The following is a 20158-nucleotide window of genomic DNA, read 5'->3' as shown; positions in this document are numbered from 1 at the left end:
TACTGGACCTTTGAAAAACTCGATACCCAAATTTCCACCAGACTTATCAATACTCTCCATCAATGTGAATGGCTTAAACTGTCCTCTAAAGAGGCATAGGTTAGCTGACTGGATACAAAAACTCAAGCCAGATATTTGTTGCATACAAGAGTCACATCTCAACTTAAAAGACAAATACAGACTCAGGGTGAAAGGATGGTCATCCATATTTCAGGCAAATGGTAATCAGAAAAAAGCAGGTGTTGCAATTTTATTTGCAGATACAGTAGGCTTTAAACCATCAAAAGTAAGGAAGGACAAGAATGGTCACTTCATATTTGTTAAGGGTAATACTCAATATGATGAGATCTCAATTATTAATATCTATGCACCCAACCAGAATGCACCTCAATTTATAAGAGAAACTCTAACAGACATGAGTAACTTGATTTCCTCCAGCTCCATAATCGTCGGAGATTTCAACACTCCCTTGGCAGTGTTGGATCGATCCTCCAGAAAGAAGCTGAGCAAAGAAATCTTAGATTTAAACCTAACCATCCAATATTTAGATTTAGCAGACATCTACAGAACATTTCATCCCAACAAAACTGAATACACATACTTCTCATCAGCCCACGGAACTTACTCCAAAATAGACCACATTTTAGGTCACAAGTCTAACCTCAGTAAATTTAAAGGAATAGAAATTATTCCATGCATCTTCTCAGACCATCATGGAATAAAACTTGAATTGAGTAACAACAGGAATCTGCATACCCATACGAAAACATGGAAGTTAAATAACCTTATGCTGAATGATAGCTGGGTCAGAGATGAGATTAAGAAAGAAATCGCCAATTTTTTGGAACAAAACGACAATGAAGACACAAACTATCAGAACCTCTGGGACACCGCAAAGGCAGTCCTAAGAGGGAAATTTATAGCACTGCAAGCCTTCCTCAAGAGAACGGAAAGAGAGGAAGTTAACAACTTAATGGGACATCTCAAGCAACTGGAAAAGGAAGAACATTCCAACCCCAAACCCAGTAGAAGAAAAGAAATAACCAAAATTAGAGCAGAATTAAATGAAATTGAAAACAAAAGAATAATACAACAGATCAATAAATCAAAAAGCTGGTTTTTTGAAAAGGTCAATAAAATAGATAAACCTCTGGCCAACCTAATCAGGAAAAAAAGAGTAAAATCTCTAATATCATCAATCAGAAACAACAAAGACGAAATAACCACAGACTCATCAGAAATCCAAAAAATCCTTAATGAATATTACAAGAAACTTTATTCTCAGAAATATGAAAATTTGAAGGAAATAGACCGATACTTGGAAGCACGCCACCTTCCAAGACTTAACCAGAATCAAGTGGAAATGTTGAACAGACCCATATCAAGTTCAGAAATAGCATCAACTATACAAAACCTCCCTAAAAAGAAAAGCCCGGGACCAGATGGTTTCACGTCAGAATTCTACCAAACCTTTAAAGAGGAATTAGTACCTATATTACTCAACCTGTTCCAAAATGTAGAAAAAGAAGGAAGACTACCCAACACGTTCTATGAAGCAAACATCACCCTGATCCCCAAACCAGGAAAAGATCCAACAAGAAAAGAAAATTATAGACCAATATCACTAATGAATATAGATGCAAAAATATTCAACAAGATCCTAACAAACAGAATGCAGCAACACCTCAAACAAATTATACATCATGACCAAGTTGGTTTTATCCCAGGGTCTCAAGGCTGGTTCAATATACGTAAATCTATAAATGTAATTCAGCACATAAACAAATTAAAAAAACAAAGACCATATGATTCTCTCAATTGATGCAGAAAAAGCTTTTGATAATATCCAGCATCCCTTCATGATCAGAACACTCAAGAAAATTGGTCTAGAAGGGACTTTTCTTAAACTGATAGAGGCTATCTACAGCAAACCCACAGCCAATATCATATTGAATGGAGTTAAATTGGAATCATTTCCACTCAGATCGGGAACCAGACAAGGCTGCCCATTGTCTCCATTGCTTTTCAACATTGTAATGGAAGTTTTAGCCACCGCAATTAGGGAAGAAAAGGCGATCCAGGGTATCCATATAGGGTCAGAAGAAATCAAACTCTCGCTCTTCGCAGATGATATGATTGTGTATCTGGAAAACACTAGGGACTCTACTACAAAACTCCTAGAAGTGATCAAGGAATACAGCAGCGTCTCAGGTTACAAAATCAACATTCATAAATTGGTAGCCTTTATATACACCAACAACAGTCAAATTGAAAAAGCAGTTAAGGACTCTATCCCATTCACAGTAGTGCCAAAGAAGATGAAATATTTGGGAATTTACCTAACAAAAGATGTGAAAGATCTCTATAAAGAGAACTATGATTCTCTCAATTGATGCAGAAAAAGCTTTTGATAATATCCAGCATCCCTTCATGATCAGAACACTCAAGAAAATTGGTCTAGAAGGGACTTTTCTTAAACTGATAGAGGCTATCTACAGCAAACCCACAGCCAATATCATATTGAATGGAGTTAAATTGGAATCATTTCCACTCAGATCGGGAACCAGACAAGGCTGCCCATTGTCTCCATTGCTTTTCAACATTGTAATGGAAGTTTTAGCCACCGCAATTAGGGAAGAAAAGGCGATCAAGGGTATCCATATAGGGTCAGAAGAAATCAAACTCTCGCTCTTCGCAGATGATATGATTGTGTATCTGGAAAACACTAGGGACTCTACTACAAAACTCCTAGAAGTGATCAAGGAATACAGCAGCGTCTCAGGTTACAAAATCAACATTCATAAATTGGTAGCCTTTATATACACCAACAACAGTCAAATTGAAAAAGCAGTTAAGGACTCTATCCCATTCACAGTAGTGCCAAAGAAGATGAAATATTTGGGAATTTACCTAACAAAAGATGTGAAAGATCTCTATAAAGAGAACTATGAAACTCTAAGAAAAGAAATAGCTGAAAATGTTAACAAATGGAAAAACATACCATGCTCATGGCTGGGAAGAATCAACATTATCAAAATGTCCATACTACCCAAAGCAATATATAATTTCAACGCACTCCCTATTAAAGCTCCACTGTCATATTTTAAAGATCTTGAAAAAACATTACGTCGTTTTATATGGAATCAGAAAAAACCTCGAATAGCCAAGACATTACTCAGAAATAAAAACAAAACAGGAGGAATCACACTACCAGACCTCAGACTTTACTACAAATTGATAGTGATCAAAACAGCATGGTATTGGCACAAAAACAGAGAAGTAGATATCTGGAACAGAATAGAGAACCAAGAGATGAATCCAGCTACTTACCGCTATTTGATTTTTCACAAGCCAATTAAAAACATTCAGTGGGGAAAAGATTCCCTATTTAACAAATGGTGCTGGGTGAACTGGCTGGCAACCTGCAGAAGACTGAAACTGGACCCACACCTTTCACCATTAACTAAGATAGACTCTCATTGGATTAAAGATTTAAACTTAAAACATGAAACTATAAAAATACTAGAGGAGAATGCAGGGAAAACCCTTGAAGAAATTGGTCTGGGTGAGTATTTCATGAGGAGAACCCTCCGGGCAATTGAAGCAGCTTCAAAAATACACTACTGGGACTTGATCAAACTAAAAAGCTTCTGCACAGCTAAGAACACAGTAAGCAGAGCAAGCAGACAGCCCTCAGAATGGGAGAAGATATTTGCAGGGTATATCTCTGACAAAGGTTTAATAACCAGAATCCACAGAGAACTCAAACGCATCAGCAAGAAAAAAACAAGGGATCCCATCGCAGGCTGGGCAAGGGATTTGAAGAGAAACTTCTCTGAAGAAGACAGGCGCAAGGCCTTCAGACATATGAAAAAATGCTCATCATCTTTAATCATCAGAGAAATGCAAATCAAAACTACTTTGAGATATCATCTAACTCCAATGAGACTAGCCTATATCACAAAATCTCAAGACCAGAGATGTTGGCGTGGATGCGGAGAAAAGGGAACACTTCTGCACTGCTGGTGGGAATGCAAATTAATACATTCCTTTTGGAAAGATATATGGAGAACACTCAGAGATCTAAAAATAGATCTGCCATTCAATCCTGTAATTCCTCTGCTGGGCATATACCCAGAAGACCAAAAATCACAACATAACAAAGATATTTGTACCAGAATGTTTATTGCAGCCCAATTCATAATAGCTAAGTTATGGAAAAAGCCCAAGTGCCCATCGATCCATGAATGGATTAATAAATTGTGGTATATGTATACCATGGAATACTATGCAGCCTTAAAGAAAGATGGAGACTTTACCTCTTTCATGTTTACATGGATGGAGCTGGAACATATTCTTCTTAGTAAAGTATCCCAAGAATGGAAGAAAAAGTACCCAATGTACTCAGCCCTACTATGAAACTAATTTGGGACTCTCACATGAAAGCTATAACCCAGCTACAACTTAACAATAGGGGGAAGTGGGAAAGGGGGGGGTGGGTAGAGGGAGGGGGATCGGTGGGATCACACCTGTGGTGCATCTTACAGGGGTATTTGCGAAACTCGGTAAATGTAGAATGTAAAGGTTTTGGCACAGTAACTGAGATAACGCCAGAAAGGCTATGTTAACCACTGTGATAAAAATGTGTCAAATGGTTTATGAAGCGAGTGTATGATGCCCCATGATCATATCAATGTATACAGTTATGATTTAATAAAAAAAAAAAAAGAGCTCATTATCGTGGCAATAAATTCCTGAAACATCTTGAATAAAATTACATCTGCAGCGGAACATGTGCTGCCTTGAAAAATTAGCAATCCTTGACTATATTGTACCAACACTATGCTTACCTTTTTCTAACCAAGGCAGCAAATGAGATGTCTACTTGAATTTTACATTTCCTAAGCATTAAAAATTTTAAGATGCCTTTTTATTACCAACTGTTATTGAATAACCCACCTTGCATTATACTTTCTCATGTTCAAGTTTTTTAAAAAAAATATTTTCCTCTGCACTTGATTAAACACCTACTATGTGCACAGTGGAAAAAAAAATCTAACTAGGGACCACATATTAAAATTTCAGGAAAGGACCTTTTACTTTCTGATAATACAAAATAAAAGCATCCCAAGGAGGAAGGTCCCGTAATTTAGGGATATATCTCCCCTAGGATTACTCATGGCTGTCGCTGTTAACTCTTTCCCAAACGAGACTTACTAAATAAGTAACTTTACAAATCTCCGGAGCATTCAAAAAGGATAAAAGTTTAAAAACAGAGTATGTTGAGTGACAATTTATAGACATAGTTTCGTGAATGAGCCAGGTTCTCTTTTCCCAGGGATGGCTCCGTCAGATCAGAAGCAGAGAGATAAAGAGTTTAGCACAGAAGAGGGACGTGGCCATAGAGTCACAGGCTCAGTAAACTGAGGGTTTATAAAGGCGGCTGCTCAGTAATAAACACCAGTGTGGTGAGGGGCCCCTCCCTCCTCTTTGTCTATGAGCTGTATTAGTCACTTTGTTTCCCATAAATTGATAATAATAACATTTCGTAGATTCTGTGGTATCCAGAAAGACAGTTAAAGTTTTATAATATTTTCCTTTTTCTTTTTTTTTTAGAGACAGAGTCTCACTATGTCCCTCCCCGTTGGTAGAGTGCTGTGGCGTCACAACTCACAGCAACCTCAAACTCCTGGGCTCCAGCGATTCTCTTGCCTCAGCCTCCTGAGTAGCTGGGACTACAGGCGCCCACACAAATAGCCTGCCTGACCTTTCTTGGACGCAAAACTGGAAAAGACTCTGAGTCACAGACGTGATGTGAGTCGTCTCCCTCCTTCGCATGGTTACTGATCCTCCTCAGATTGGCAGACATTCTTTCCATCTGATTGTTTTCAAGTGGTTTGTATCACCTTTAACCAGAGGGGAGTAGCAGGTGGGGTCACAGAGTCGTATGTTCTCATTAAATTTCTGATGAAAATCAAAGTAAATTATGCTGATCAAAGGTACAGGTGGAATTCAAAGGGCCTCACAGACTTATAGATAAAATTATCTAAGTCGTAAACATATCCCATTGATCTAAAAAAAGGTTCAGGCATAAAAAGCTCTGCTTGGAGCAGGTGGTGAAGGCGGCGCAGAAAGGAAGCCAAGAAGTCGAGGCAGCCGAGACGGCCGGAGGAAGGTGGGAGGCGGGAGGCCAAGCCCCTCCCTGGGGGAGGCCAGCGGGGTAGGGCAGGAGCAGCATCTAAGTGCAACACTGTGCAGGGGCGAAGAACAGATGTAACGAACAGATCTGATGACTTTTTACAAAAGAAAAGATTCCATTAATAATTTAAAAGATAGATTTAGTAAATCTGGCCATGATCATTCAGGGGCTGTGTATCCTATACCTTTGAAGTCTGAAATGTGACCTTCAAGAACTACCACCAACCCAACGGCTGCTCCAACAGCCTGGTCTGCTCCAGGCACACGGCCAAGACTTTGGTTCAAGGCTGGCTCAGCAAAGAAAGCATCATTTTATGACAACACCACCATCATACCTGGCAGCAGATAGCAGGTGAGATGGGTTCAGACTAAGGCAGTTTCCCTTGAAATGTCATGATCCAGATCACAACAGAATCTGTGGCATCAGCCTAGGTTCAGAGAGGCTTCCTAAATATTGTGATAATCATGTTGGTGATTCCTAGGAATTATTTAAAGGAAAAAATTTTAAATGTAATCCTCACTGAAAAGTAATTTTTCTTTCATTAAAAAAATGTAATACCAGCTCTTTAAAGCTTATTTGAGGAAAAGCTTTTTTAAATCATTCGGTTAATAATCTTTAATGAAATTTTGATACTGAAAATTTTAGGCAGCAAAGCTGAAGCTGATACTACTTTTATTATTAATTTCTAGGGGCAACTGATTCTGGGAAAAAGAAGGACATACTGTAAAAAGTTCAGGCCAGGCGTCATAGCTCACACCTGTAATGCCAGCACTCTGGGAGGCCCGAGGAGGAGGAATGCTCGAGCTTAGGAGTTTGAGATCCTGTCTCTACTTTTTTTTTTGTAGAGACAGAGTCTCACTTTGCCGCCCGTAGAGTGCCATGACGTCACATGGCTCACAGCAACCTCCAGCTTTTGGGCTTACGTGATTCTCTTGCCTCAGCCTCCCAAGCAGCTAGGACTACAGGCGCCCGCCACAACACCCGGCTATTTTTTGGTTGCAGTTTGGCCGAGGCCAGGTTTAAACCGGCTACCCTCGGTATATGGGGCCGGCACCCTACTCACTGAGCCACAGGTGCCACCCAATCCTGTCTCTACTTAAAGTAGAAAATCTACCCAGGAGTTGTGACAGGTGCCTGTAGTCCCAGCTACTTGGAGGCTGAGGCTGGAGGATGGCTTGAGCCCAAGACTTGGAGGTTGCTGTGAGCTATGATGCTACGGCACTCTATCCTGGGTGACAGAGAGACACTCTGTCTCAAAAATTATTAACTAAAAGAAAAGAAAAAAGAGAGAAAAAAAGGACATCCATAAAAACAAATATTTAAGGAGTATATACATACAAAGGGTGATTAATATATCCTTAGCACTATGCACAGATTATAAAAGCTTTGATATTTCCTGAAGTTAAATCATATGAAAAGAAGGAATCCTTTAACATCCTAGAGCTCTTCCACTCATGCCTTCCATGCTAATCTGTATAAACACGACGACTCAGACTCCACCACTGGTCTCACCCACACTGAGCGCCCACTGCACAGTGGACAGCGCTGTGGGGACAGGGGGAGGCAGTGAGGGGAGAGGAAGCTCAGAGTGTAACACTGCACAGACACAAGCAAACATAAACAATGAAATAGAGCGTGTCAGAAGCTGGTAAACACAGGGAAAGGGGAAAACGAGTTTGGTCGAGGAAGGCCTCCTGGAGAAAGAGCGATCTGAGAGGGCCAGTCCTGGGGGACACGGGCAGAGGCTGCAGAGAGAGGACAAGCTTTGGGCTGGTTATAAAAACAGCAAAGAGGCCACGGCAGGTGGGCCAGGGAGAAAATACAGGGGATGGGTTGAGAAAAGCAACAGGGACCCAGATGGCAGCGGCTTATGTCATTGTAAGGACTTGTTTTTGATCTGGGTGAGTAGTAAACTGCCCAACTCATTATCATTTTGGCATTTGTGTTGATAGCAGACGGCAGGGTGACAAGGGAGGGGCAGGGAGACCAGGCGGGTCCCTGGGATGGCCCAGGTGAGGGAAGTGATGACACAGCAGTGGGAGATGCAGGGGTCCTCAAACTTTATAAACAGGGGCCAGTTCACGGTCCCTCAGACCGCTGGAGGGCTGGACTACAGTTAAAAAAAAATATGAACAAATTCCTATGCACACTGCACACATCTTATTTTGAAGTAAAAAAACAAAACGGGAACAAATACAATCACACCGCCTCATGTGGAGTTTGAGGACCCCCGCCTAGACCCTTATGGGCAGCTTGTGGGCAGTGGGTGTGCAGGTGTGATTCCAACATTTCTAGTGGCAAAGGACCAGGAAGAAAAGGGAAGCTGTTCACTGAGATGGGGAAGGCTGTGGCGAGTGGGTGGACTCCAGTGTGGGCACGTTACAGGCACTGCGGCCAGCTGATCTCAGAGACATCAGTCAGGCGTGAATGAGCGGGCGGGACCCCAGTGTGGGCGCATTATAGGCGCTGTGTCCAGCTGATCTCACAGATGTCAGGAGGAGGCTGACTACAAGTCTGGACTTCAGAGACGAGATACAGACTGGAGGCACAGATCTGGGAGTCACATGAGAACCCCAAGGAGGGGAGATAAATAATAAAAAGTGTCAAACTCCAAGCCCTGAGGTTGGTGGGTTAGAAAAGGTTAAGGTGAGGACATGGGAGAGTCAGCACTGAGGGGAACAAGGCAGAGAGCTGCTCTGGGGGCAGAGAAGAAAATTCTCTAACAAAAAAATTGCTCAGTGAAGAATCTGGACATGAAATTTTTTGTTTACCTTTATTCCTAGTCTAAATTATTGTCTTAACCCGTATGCTCAGATATAGAACTATGAGGCCCACTTGATAAAACTGCTGAGCAGACAAGTACCAGAGAGATGGGTTTGCAGTATGCACTGGAGACCCGCTAGTTAATATTCAGGCTCATTCTTTGTTATTTTACTTTTTGTTCGTTTATTAGTTTTTACATTTTTTTAGAGACACAGTCTCACTCTGTTGCTCAGGCTGGAGTGCAGTGGGGCAACACAGCTCACAGCAACCACCAACTCCTGGGCTCCAGCGAGTCTCCCATCTCAGCCTTGGAGCATCCGGGACTGTAAGTTCATGCACTCCCGGCTCATTGTATTTATTTTTTTTTGTAGAGATGGGGTCTTGCCCAGACTAGTCTTGAACTCCTGTCCTTAACTGATGGAAGCGATCCTCCCACTTCAGCCTCCCTAAGTGCTGGGATTACAGGAATGAGCCACCACCCTGGCCACCCTGTTGAGTAAACACCTTCTAAACTCAGTCCCTGTGCCGAGCACTGTGACAAGCCCTTGGATGCCCCACTGCTGTGCTAGAGACGCCTGTGCCTGAGCTGCTAAGGGGCTTCACCCTAGAGCAGGACCTCCGCTCCTTCCCAGGGTGGCCCCCATTCAGTGACTAACTGAACAGGAACATGGAGACCTGGCCACCTCCGCCCAATGGGGACGATTCCAATGAGCCTCTGGAGCTCTGGAGCTCCTTGGGGGGGGAGGCAGGGGGTGTCAGCATGAGTTGTTGCTGGGCCTCCAAGCAGCTCAGACTGACTTCACTTCAGAGTACGTCTCCCTCGTGGCCCCATCTGTGACAACTTGCAGGGAGAGGAGGCCTGGGGCTGGAGCACTCACTGCCACAAGGCCACCACCACAGGGCCACCAACTCTGTGGGAGAGGGAGCCCGGAGAGCCCCCACATGGGTGGCAGTTCAACTACTGACTCTGACCAGAGGGTTGGAATGCCACCAAGGGAAGGGAACACATTTGCAGGAATGATATTGCTGGTGTTTGAGAAATGTGGGACAACTAGTAAGTACAGAGATCGCAGAATACCAAGGGCAAGTCACTGCCAACCTGAGAGCCAGAGGCCAGAGAGCCAGACACACAGACATTCTCAGATCTGCAGCACCCAGGCAGAGAAAGCTGATGCAGGAACAAGACTTGACGCTCCAACAGACAAGCCCCAAAGCTCTCAGGCTGGCAGCCCCGCTGAGTCAGCACCCCGAGTGGGAGAGACTGTGATGGCGCCACATGGGATGGGTCCCCAAATCCTGAGTCTCCAGCTGCCCCCAGAGCTCTCTGATCCCACAGACGTGGCCTCCCTTCTTTCCTGAGGATGAGGAAGGAGACCCCTCTCCTATAAGGTGCCCCTGCTCCCATCTGCCCGTGTGTCCCCTACAGACCCCAAGGCCTGTGAGATCACAAGTAGTGAGCAGAACACGTAGTCAGGCAGGCCAGGCCCACGTCATGAGCAGGAGACACGGTCAGGCAGGCCGGGCCCACATACTGAACAGGCAACGCAGTCAGGCAGGCCGGGCCCACATAGTGAGCCGGAGACGCAGTCAGGCAGGCCAGGCCCACGTCATGAGCAGGAGACATGGTCAGGCAGGATGGGCCCACATAGTGAGCAGGAGACGCAGTCAGGCAGGCCGGACCCACACGACTCAGCTGGTCTGGTCTGTCTGGGTCCTGGGTGACCTTCACCCCCGTCTCCCACTCTTACTGTTTTGTAAATTTAGCTCCCACCCTAAAGATGTTTATCTTGACTAGTTTGGGTGGACTGATTTATGAGATTAGCTTTTGAAGTGCATAGTTCACTGAGTTACCCTGATTATTATTTGGAATAGGGGTTGGTGTGTTCTTTGCTTTGAACTTTTATGTATAAAACTGATTTTGAAAATGATAGAACAGCACAGTCTTAGAGAGGCTACTCTCACTGTTCTCCAGAATCCTGGCCTCTGACAAAGTTTGGTGGACCTGTCCCCATCTCTGCATATTGGTTGACAGTGACAGGCAGCCAGTCCCTCCTCGTCCAGTAACACCATAACTAGGGTTATATCAGAGCACAACTCACCTGGGACAAAACAGGGCTGATAACGGAAGAAAAGGACATGTTCCCAAAGGAACTATAAGATCTAGGTAGCTCGATTAGCCAGGAGACCACATGTAGGGTTCCATTCTGGGGGTGTCTGACCCAAGGGGCTGGACTTCAGGGAAGGGGGGCTCACTGCTTGGCAGGCCCTCTCCTAAGACGTAGCACTTACCAACTGGCAGGGACCCAAGGTGGCGTAAACTGACTGCCAGGATGGTCCCCACAAATGTGGAGAAACCTACAGCTCACAGGAAACATGGCTGCAAGGCAGAAAAGGCCACCACCGGCACAGGGAAGGGGGTGTTGGGGAACATGCCTGCTATGTACAGCCAGAAAACCCACCAGATGACGAGCTCCACAGGAAGGCCCGGAGAACAGATCATTCACCAAAGCCACAAGGAACGCGCTGGGGAGAAGATGCCAACATGGTGACAAAGCTCTGGGTGGGCTCTCCGAAGGCCAGGAGTGACAGGAGAAAAGGCTGCTGTATGTAACTAGGCCGGCAGGAGCACGGAGGACGGAAGGACCAGGGAGGATGCGGGGCCACTAGAAGCCAGGTGGGCACAGAGTGGCAAGGGTGGGGTGTGAAGCCAACCCCCAAAGAGTTACGGAGACGCTTAGTAGAATACGGCATCCCTGTCACGCCAGGGGCGTTTTTTAAAAGTCTTCAGCATTTTCTTCAGGGAGGAGTACGGAAGTAAAACACCTGATTTACAGACACTCTCCACATTACAGATTGTTGCTGACTCTTGCCAGTCCCCATTTCCTTATCAAAGACCTTAAGTAATCTCTCAATCCAATAGATTTTTTTTTTTTTTTTTTGTAGAGACAGAGTTTCACTTTATGGCCCTCGGTAGAGTGCCGTGGCGTCACACAGCTCACAGCAACCTCCAACTCCTGGGCTTAGGCGATTCTCCTGCCTCAGCCTCCCGAGTAGCTGGGACTACAGGTGCCCGCCACAACGCTCAGCTATTTTTTATTTTTGTTGCAGTTTGGCCGGGGCTGGCCAGGGCTGGAACCCGCCACCCTCGGTATATGGGGCTGGCGCCCTGCTCACTGAGCCACAGGCGCCGCCCAATCCAATAGATTTTTAAAAACACAACAGTCCCTCTGATTCTGGATTGACACAAAGTGCTTGTAATTAGTTCCTACTGGCCAGGTGCAGTGGCTCACGCCATAATCCCAGCACTGCAGCAGGGGTGGAAGGCTGGAGCTCAGGAGTTTGATACCAGCCTGAGTGAGAGTGAGACCTCCATCTCTAAAAAGGGAATAAAAAGAAACAAAATAACCGGGCATTGTGGTAGCACCTGTAGTTCCAGCTATTACTTGGGAGGCTGATGAAGGAGGATCGCTTCAGCCCAAGAGTTTGAGGTTGCTGTGAGCTGTGACGCCACGGCACTCTACCCAGGGCAGAGATTCTGGGTTTCTGTGAGCTGTGACGCCACGGAACTCTACCCAGGGCAGAGATTCTGGGTTGCTGTGAGCTGTGACGCCACGGAACTCTACCCAGGGCAGAGATTCTGGGTTGCTGTGAGCTGTGACGTCATGGCACTCTACCCAGGGCAGAGATTCTGGGTTTCTGTGAGCTGTGACGCCACGGCACTCTACCCAGGGCAGAGATTCTGGGTTTCTGTGAGCTGTGACGCCACGGAACTCTACCCAGGGCAGAGATTCTGGGTTGCTGTGAGCTGTGACGTCATGGCACTCTACCCAGGGCAGAGATTCTGGGTTTCTGTGAGCTGTGACGCCACGGCACTCTACCCAGGGCAGAGATTCTGGGTTTCTGTGAGCTGTGACGCCACGGAACTCTACCCAGGGCAGAGATTCTGGGTTGCTGTGAGCTGTGACGTCATGGCACTCTACCCAGGGCAGAGATTCTGGGTTGCTGTGAGCTGTCACGTCATGGCACTCTACCCAGGGCAGAGATTCTGGGTTGCTGTGAGCTGTGACGTCATGGCACTCTACCCAGGGCAGAGATTCTGGGTTGCTGTGAGCTGTGACGTCATGGCACTCTACCCAGGGCAGAGATTCTGGGTTGCTGTGAGCTGTGACGTCATGGCACTCTACCCAGGGCAGAGATTCTGGGTTGCTGTGAGCTGTGACGTCATGGCACTCTACCCAGGGCAGAGATTCTGGGTTGTTGTGAGCTGTGACGTCATGGAACTCTACCCAGGGCAGAGATTCTGGGTTGCTGTGAGCTGTGACGTCATGGCACTCTACCCAGGGCAGAGATTCTGGGTTGCTGTGAGCTGTGACACTACAGCACACTACCCAGGGCAGAGATTCTGGGTTGCTGTGAGCTGTGACACCACAGCACTCTACCAAGGGCAGATATTCTGGGTGTGACAGAGTGAGATTCTGTCTCAAAGAAAAAAAAAAAATTAGTTCATTATCTCATTTTCTTCAATAAGCTTTTCATTGGTTCCAAATAATAATTTCCTCTATTTCAGCAGCACTTAAGTGCTCGTAATTTAACACCTTCCTCTATTTAGACAAACTTTATTTCCAGAACTGCATTTCCTTTTTTATATAGCCTCGGTATTATCTTCCCAGTCACTTGATTAATGTTGCTACTTAGGAAGTTATAATTTCAAAGCCTTACATGAGTTTCACAAGGGAAAGCCTTAAAATTAAGTATGTAGATCTACTAGAAATTAACAATATCACATAATTTTTTAACTTAAACACAGTTTCCACCCATTACTGTGATAAGCACAGCTCCATGAAACAGGTTAAACAACATCAAGCATGTGTTTCTAAAAAGTGGCCCGTAATTGGCAAATATTCACTGCACTGAAACTCTGGGTACAGAAAGAGTCAGTATGTTCTAAACATTCACTTTCTGCTGCTGGATATAACTTCTTAAAAATGAACATTATAATAAAGAGAAACCAGAAGTATGTGTCTACTTCCATTTGATTCTAGTGATGAGTTTATTTCTATGAAAAACCAGGGCAACATTTAAGTTTTTAAATACTACGTGGTTTCTATGGCTGTGGAGTAACCCATGACATGAGTGTCGGTTACTGTGACAAAATTCTCTCTGGACATATGAGTAAATTACAGTGGAGGTCACTTTTTTGAAGGAAAAAATTGAAAATTTTACAATAGCATTTTTACAAATGCTAAACGTAGGTTGAGCATCCTTAAAGCGAAAAATCCAAAATTGAAACTTTTTGAGCACTGACACAGCAGAAGTTACCCCGAACACGTAACTTCCTGGCTGTATTAGCGGCATGCCATCTGGTTTACTGTTAGGGACTTACGTACAAACAGGGGCAAGAACAAAACTGCTTATCAACAGCAAATAAATTCAGCCAGAAATGGTGGTGATGCCAAACAACTGGACTGTCCCCGTGAGTGCAGAGACGAGACACCTGGGCTTTTTTACAGTTTGATAAACTTTGTTTCACGCAGAAAATATTGTAGAAAATTACCTTCTGGATACGTGTATAAGGTTTACATGAAACATAAATAAATTCCATGTTTAGACTTGGTCCTGTCCCGTTACATATATGCAAATATTGTAAAATTGAGAAAAAAATACTTGCAGTCCCAAGCATTTTTGGTAAGAGATACTGAACCTGGATGAACAGGACATTTTAAGCAAATACTTAGACCTAATCAGAGATTCCTGAGTTGTGACTGAACGCCCTGGGTCCAGTTTTATTTTGGACCCTGGAAATCGTACCAACTGATTCTCAGTCCTCATCTCTTTCTCCACTTCTCTTATCACAAAAGGGTCAGATATCAGCTATAAAGATGACTGAAGATCAGATTTCATCATGAACCAGAAAGAAAACACAGGCTGCTGATAAGCACAGAAAGGCGTGCTGAGGAAACTTAGCAGCTGGCCCACCCTTCATTCACCACGACCATGTATTTCAACAGACACAGGTTCTAAAGATTCTTGTGAGATAAAACTATCTTCAGGGATAGCAACAGACATATCCCCTGTTGGGACAGATGTGTGACGTTATCATTTCAGCCACTAACAGCTATGAGGAGAGAGAGATAGGATTTATGTATTTCTATTCAAATAATTTCTAATGATTCAATGATATTGCATCAAACATAGACTTTTTATGTCTGTTATGTTAGGATATCATTTAACTTTTTGAAATCTATCTCAAACATAGATGAAAATAAGGATTATACGTACTTAGAAGAAACCGCCTCCATGAATTCATCCACAAACTCATCATACTCAGAACCTCTTACTCTTCTCTGCCGCAGTCCAATGTAGAATGGGTCTTTAAGTAACTCCTGTTCGAAAAAAGTTGCCATAAAAATAGAATAATTATAAGTAATTCATTTACTCTGAGCTTTGGTTTCCTCGTCTGTATAAAAGGCACAGAAATAGAAATAAAACCTTGCCATATTGATTCAGAATTAACCTACAGAGTTGTTATTTAATTTTTTCTTTTGTTGATACGGGATCTCCCTCTGTCACATGAATTAGGGCATAGAAGTGTTACATAGCTCACAGCAACCTCAAATTCAAATGATCCTCCTGCCTCAACCTCCCAAGTAAGTGGGACTACAGGTGCACTCCACCACACCCAGATAATTTTTAAAGTTTTGCAGGGACAGGCTCTTGCTATTGTCCAGGTTGGTCTCAAACTCCTGGCCTTAAGCTTGGCCTACCAAAGTGCTAGGATTACAGATACGAGCCACTGAGCCTGGCAATATTTAATATTACATAGAATGTGCACGTATTTATATACCAAGTGAGAAAAATAATTGCTAAGTGTTAAAACATTCTGGGTTATTCTGAGGAGAAAGAAAGGAATTAAAATATCTTGGTTACACAAATTAGAACAGTTCAAATTGGATTTTACAAAGTTTATCACACAGAGAAATAATATTGAGTTTTGAAGCATTATATTAGTTTTAGGAAATGGAAGGGCAGTGATTTCATTCTTAGGTTTATTTTCCACTTCCAAAGGCAAAATCTTTACATAATATTTTGATTATGCCTGTAATATGATAGACAGGCTTCAAAAATAAATTTTTAGATTTGACTAAGTTTTTTTTTTGACTAAGTTTTTCTTAGCCTCACACGGTTTATTTCTAACTGATGGATCTGAGAAAACATTGCTCTGTATGGTTTTACTATATATCACATATATGCAATGTCACTAATTCAGTTCTTAAATTGAAATATAATTTATATACTATAAAGTGTACCCGTTAATAACAAAAGCTCTAAGTAAAATCTGCAAAACCCTCAACCTAGTAAACGGCTGTTGGCTGTGGGTTTTTCTATGAAAAACAGCTAACAGCACCTTTAACAGTGAAAGGCTTGGGGTGACACAAGGATATCCACTTTCCTCCTTCCTGCTTCTATATCGGAGACCCTCGCCATTACAGTAAGACAGGAAAAAGAGAGGCATACAGACGGGGAAAAAGCAGCAAAACTGTTTTTATGTGTAAACATGTGACTGTGTCCACAGAAAATAGTAAGGACTCCACCAACAAAAATTCCCTCAGGAAAAAAATATGTAAATGTAATACCCCTGCAGGATCTAAGATCAACGCACACAAATCACTGTATCTCTGTACACTTGCAATGAACAGGTGAAAATGGATTAAGATGCACAGCTCCATTGACAACAGCATTCTGGAACAAAATTCTTACAGACATATTTAATAAAACATGAGAAGCCTGCAGACAGTAAAATACCATATGTTGCTAAAGAAATTTATAAAATGTTAGGCTGGTTTAACAGGTTACAAAAAAAATGTCAACCTACATCACGTAACAGTGACACAATTGACCGAACTGTCACCATCAGTAACCTGGAATAGAGAAAATCTCCCCCATTGAACCTGTGGATTTAGCAGAAAAGATTTCTGGGGAGCACGGTGGACCGGTGGCCCACACCAGTGTCATCGGGAGTAAGGCAGAGAGGAGCTGAGGAAGGGAACACAGTGGGCACAGGAATTGCTGGCAAGATCCCCAAACTAAAGTAGGTTCTGCCATCAGAGATCAAATTAAATGCGCGGTTGTAATAATTTTTTTTTTAAAACTTCTGAATGATTTAAAGTGGAGCCTAACAGACTGTTCTAGCTGGACAACAGGATCTGGTCCCCCAGAGCTCCGGTGTGCCAACCCTGTGGGAAGAAGGCCTGCTTTACACAGCAGTGAGCGGGGCCTTTGTCTAATGGAGGAGGCTGCAGTACACAGTCTACTAGGAGAGTGCAGCACTGATGTGGATTACTTAGGAGGGAAACACTTCAAAATGAATATACCTAGCGGGGTTCCAGACTGTCCATAGGCAGGAGGCAGACCAAGAAAGTTATTCAGCTGCTAACACAGACCACTTGTTATGGAAAAGGAAGAATGTTTTATAAAACAGAGCCCAGAGCCCAGAGCCCAACAGGCAGAACCAAAAGCCTCAGAGAACAATGAACTACAGGATCTCTGTGGGGGAAACTCAACTGGGATCTTCAGAGCCCATTCCCAAGTCCCGGGGAGCTGGCCTGGCAGCAAATGGCCATGGGGATTCAGAACTGCTAGACCACTGGGAGCCACACGATCCCTCTGCTTCCAGCGTTGAATGGGAAAGCCAGCATGGTCACGCTGGTCCTTGCCCCATGGTCCTTGCCTCATGGTCACGCTGTCCCTGCCTCACCAGTGCAGGTTCGGTGCGTGGGAAAACATCAGAGAAGTCACACCAAGGGCAAACCCAGAAGCCTCATTGCCATAAACTCTGGGCCCGCTGCTATCAGCTGGATGCAGCTTTGGAAATCCTAGGATGGAGAGGAGCATGGTGTATGGAGCGAAGAATGAGAGAAAGACCCAGGGGGCACAGGCACCCCAGCCTCCAAGCCACCCCTGTCCACAGAAAGAGAAACACTAATAAAACAGTAACTGTCTTAAGCCACCGACTCTGTAAGTGGTTTGTTACATACAAATGATGTTTGTGCAGATATGGTGATGCTGCCCGGAAGGTTAAACTATTTGAATAATCCAAAGCGGAGTTTAGTTAAAGACAGAAATGGCAGTCCACACCTGTGCTCCATCCTACTGTAATTACTAACAGCACTCGCTTTCCTTGTGAAATCGTCTTGGTTTGACTATTAAGTTTTACTTACAATTTACTACATAATGATAAGTTAAGGCTTTCCAGCTAGCTAGAAGTTAACACGTTAAATCATGTAAATGTATTTTAGATGAAATGTAAAGCCTGGAATCAAGTGCTCTTGTGACGCACAGCTGTTTCTTAAGGCATAAAAAGTCTCACAGGAGCTGGCAGCGTCCAGCAGCCGGGGCTGAAGTGCTGATGGCAGTTGCTACTCAGCTGCCAGAACTTAAATACTCCTCCACATCTGGGGTACATTTCAATTTCTAAGATGTGAGTTAGAAAAGGATCACAGTTCAAAGAAAAATGTGACATGTTTCCCCGTCTCTTTTCTCTCATTCTTCCATGAAGGACGATGGCCATTTCAAAGATTTTTAAATAAGATAGAGAACTTGAATTAAATCAGAAGCTTATAGGATTCTTCCAAACATACAAAGTCCCTTTCAAAAATGGGCTTTTTAAAATTTCATAAATTTAAATAAGAAAGCTAAGACAACGAAGGCTTGAATAAAGAAAACATTCTTGTAGATTCAGATAATGAAAAAACTAGCATCTATAAAAAGCAACTTAAGACCATTCCATTTTCAGGCGAGGTGGCTACACCAGTGATCCCAGCACTTTGAGAGGCACGAGGAAGGTAGGTCGTTGGAGTTCAGGAGTTTGAGACCAGCCTGATCAAGAGCAAGACTCTGTCCCTACTGAAAATACAATAAAGTAGCTGAGTGTCAAGGCCAGGCCTGTCGTCCCAGCTACTTGGGAGGTTGAGGGAGGAGGAGCACTGGAGCCCAGGAGTTTGAGGTTGCTGTGAGCTGTGGTGAGGTCACTACACTCTACCCAGAGACTCTGTCTCAACAAAAGAAAAAACATCACTTTATTTTGGTAATGGCTCCACAGAACAAGAAGACTGGAACAGAGAAAGTAATATTAATTCCCTGAATTTAAAACTTCTTATGGTCAGGAGTAAATGCCAAAGAGATATTTGCTGGAGAATAAATTCAAGACATGGTATTAAGCGAGCTCTTTAAAAAAGGTTTGAAATTCAGTAGCTCGAAGCTTCACACTAAACACATCTGGTGTCACTGAGGACTGAATATCTGTAAACATGAGTGAAGGGGAACAACGCAGAGAAACAGCACTCGGAGCAAGGTGTGCAAAATAAGACCCCAGACGGATGAGGAGAGACCACCCTGGAGACTGTACTGACTCCCTGACACTGTCCCGTTCCAGGCGTTGGAGATTTACATCTGATATGCTGGTGACTGTCCTGACTCCGTGACACTGTCCCGTTCCAGGCATTGGAGATTTATATCTGATATGCTGGTGACTGTCCTGACTCCGTGACACTGTCCCGTTCCAGGCGTTGGAGATTAACATCTAATATGCTGGTGACTGTACTGACTCCGTGACACTGTCCCGGTTCCAGGTGTTGGAGATTTACATCTGATACTCTGGTGACTGTACTGACTCCCTGACACTGTCCAGACTCTAGGTGTTGGAGATTTACATTTGAAGCTCCTGTTCAAACCTCTCATCACTATCAACTCTCACTGGGGTTTGTCTGCCATGTTTCTACCTTTTCAATGTCAGGTTTCTGAGAATTAGAAACTTTTTGCTACTTTTTAATTTTTATTTGTGATTACAAAAGCAATATTTCCCCATCACAAGTGTTTGAGAACACTGAGAACTGAAACTAAAAATAAATAAAACCATCCTCCTTGCTCACCCAGTGCTGCCCACTGCTGGTGCACTGAGGAACATCCTTCTGGGTCCTGCTCTGTCTGTGCACATATAATGTCACCTGTCCAAATCCAGGACAACAGCACAGGATATGTTATGACCTTTCCACACAGAAATACATGGTGACACACTTCATGTCAGTAGACTAACGAGTGTATTGGAACCCTGTCCTCCAAAACAGCGTGAGCAAACTGTGCTCCACCCCAGTGGTATATAATGTTCATTTATTTTGCAGCCTCAAGTAAGATATCATA

The 20158-nt window shown here is 43.7% G+C and overlaps 1 protein-coding gene across 1 annotated transcript in view; it reads right to left on the bottom strand.

The window, feature by feature from the left end:
- The window catches only part of ME1 (malic enzyme 1), a 163884-nt gene that overhangs the window by 49064 nt on the left and 94662 nt on the right, over positions 1-20158 (bottom strand). Inside the window, exon 6 of the mRNA XM_053602368.1 lies at positions 15242-15345. Within this exon, the coding sequence (XP_053458343.1) occupies positions 15242-15345 (104 nt within the window). The remainder of the gene's footprint in view (positions 1-15241; positions 15346-20158) is intronic.

This window comes from Nycticebus coucang, chromosome 9 (genome assembly GCF_027406575.1).
Source record: "Nycticebus coucang isolate mNycCou1 chromosome 9, mNycCou1.pri, whole genome shotgun sequence".
NCBI classification, from domain to species: domain Eukaryota; kingdom Metazoa; phylum Chordata; class Mammalia; order Primates; family Lorisidae; genus Nycticebus; species Nycticebus coucang.
The sequence above is the reverse complement of the archived record's forward strand: the minus strand, read 5'-3'. Positions and strand labels throughout refer to the sequence as shown.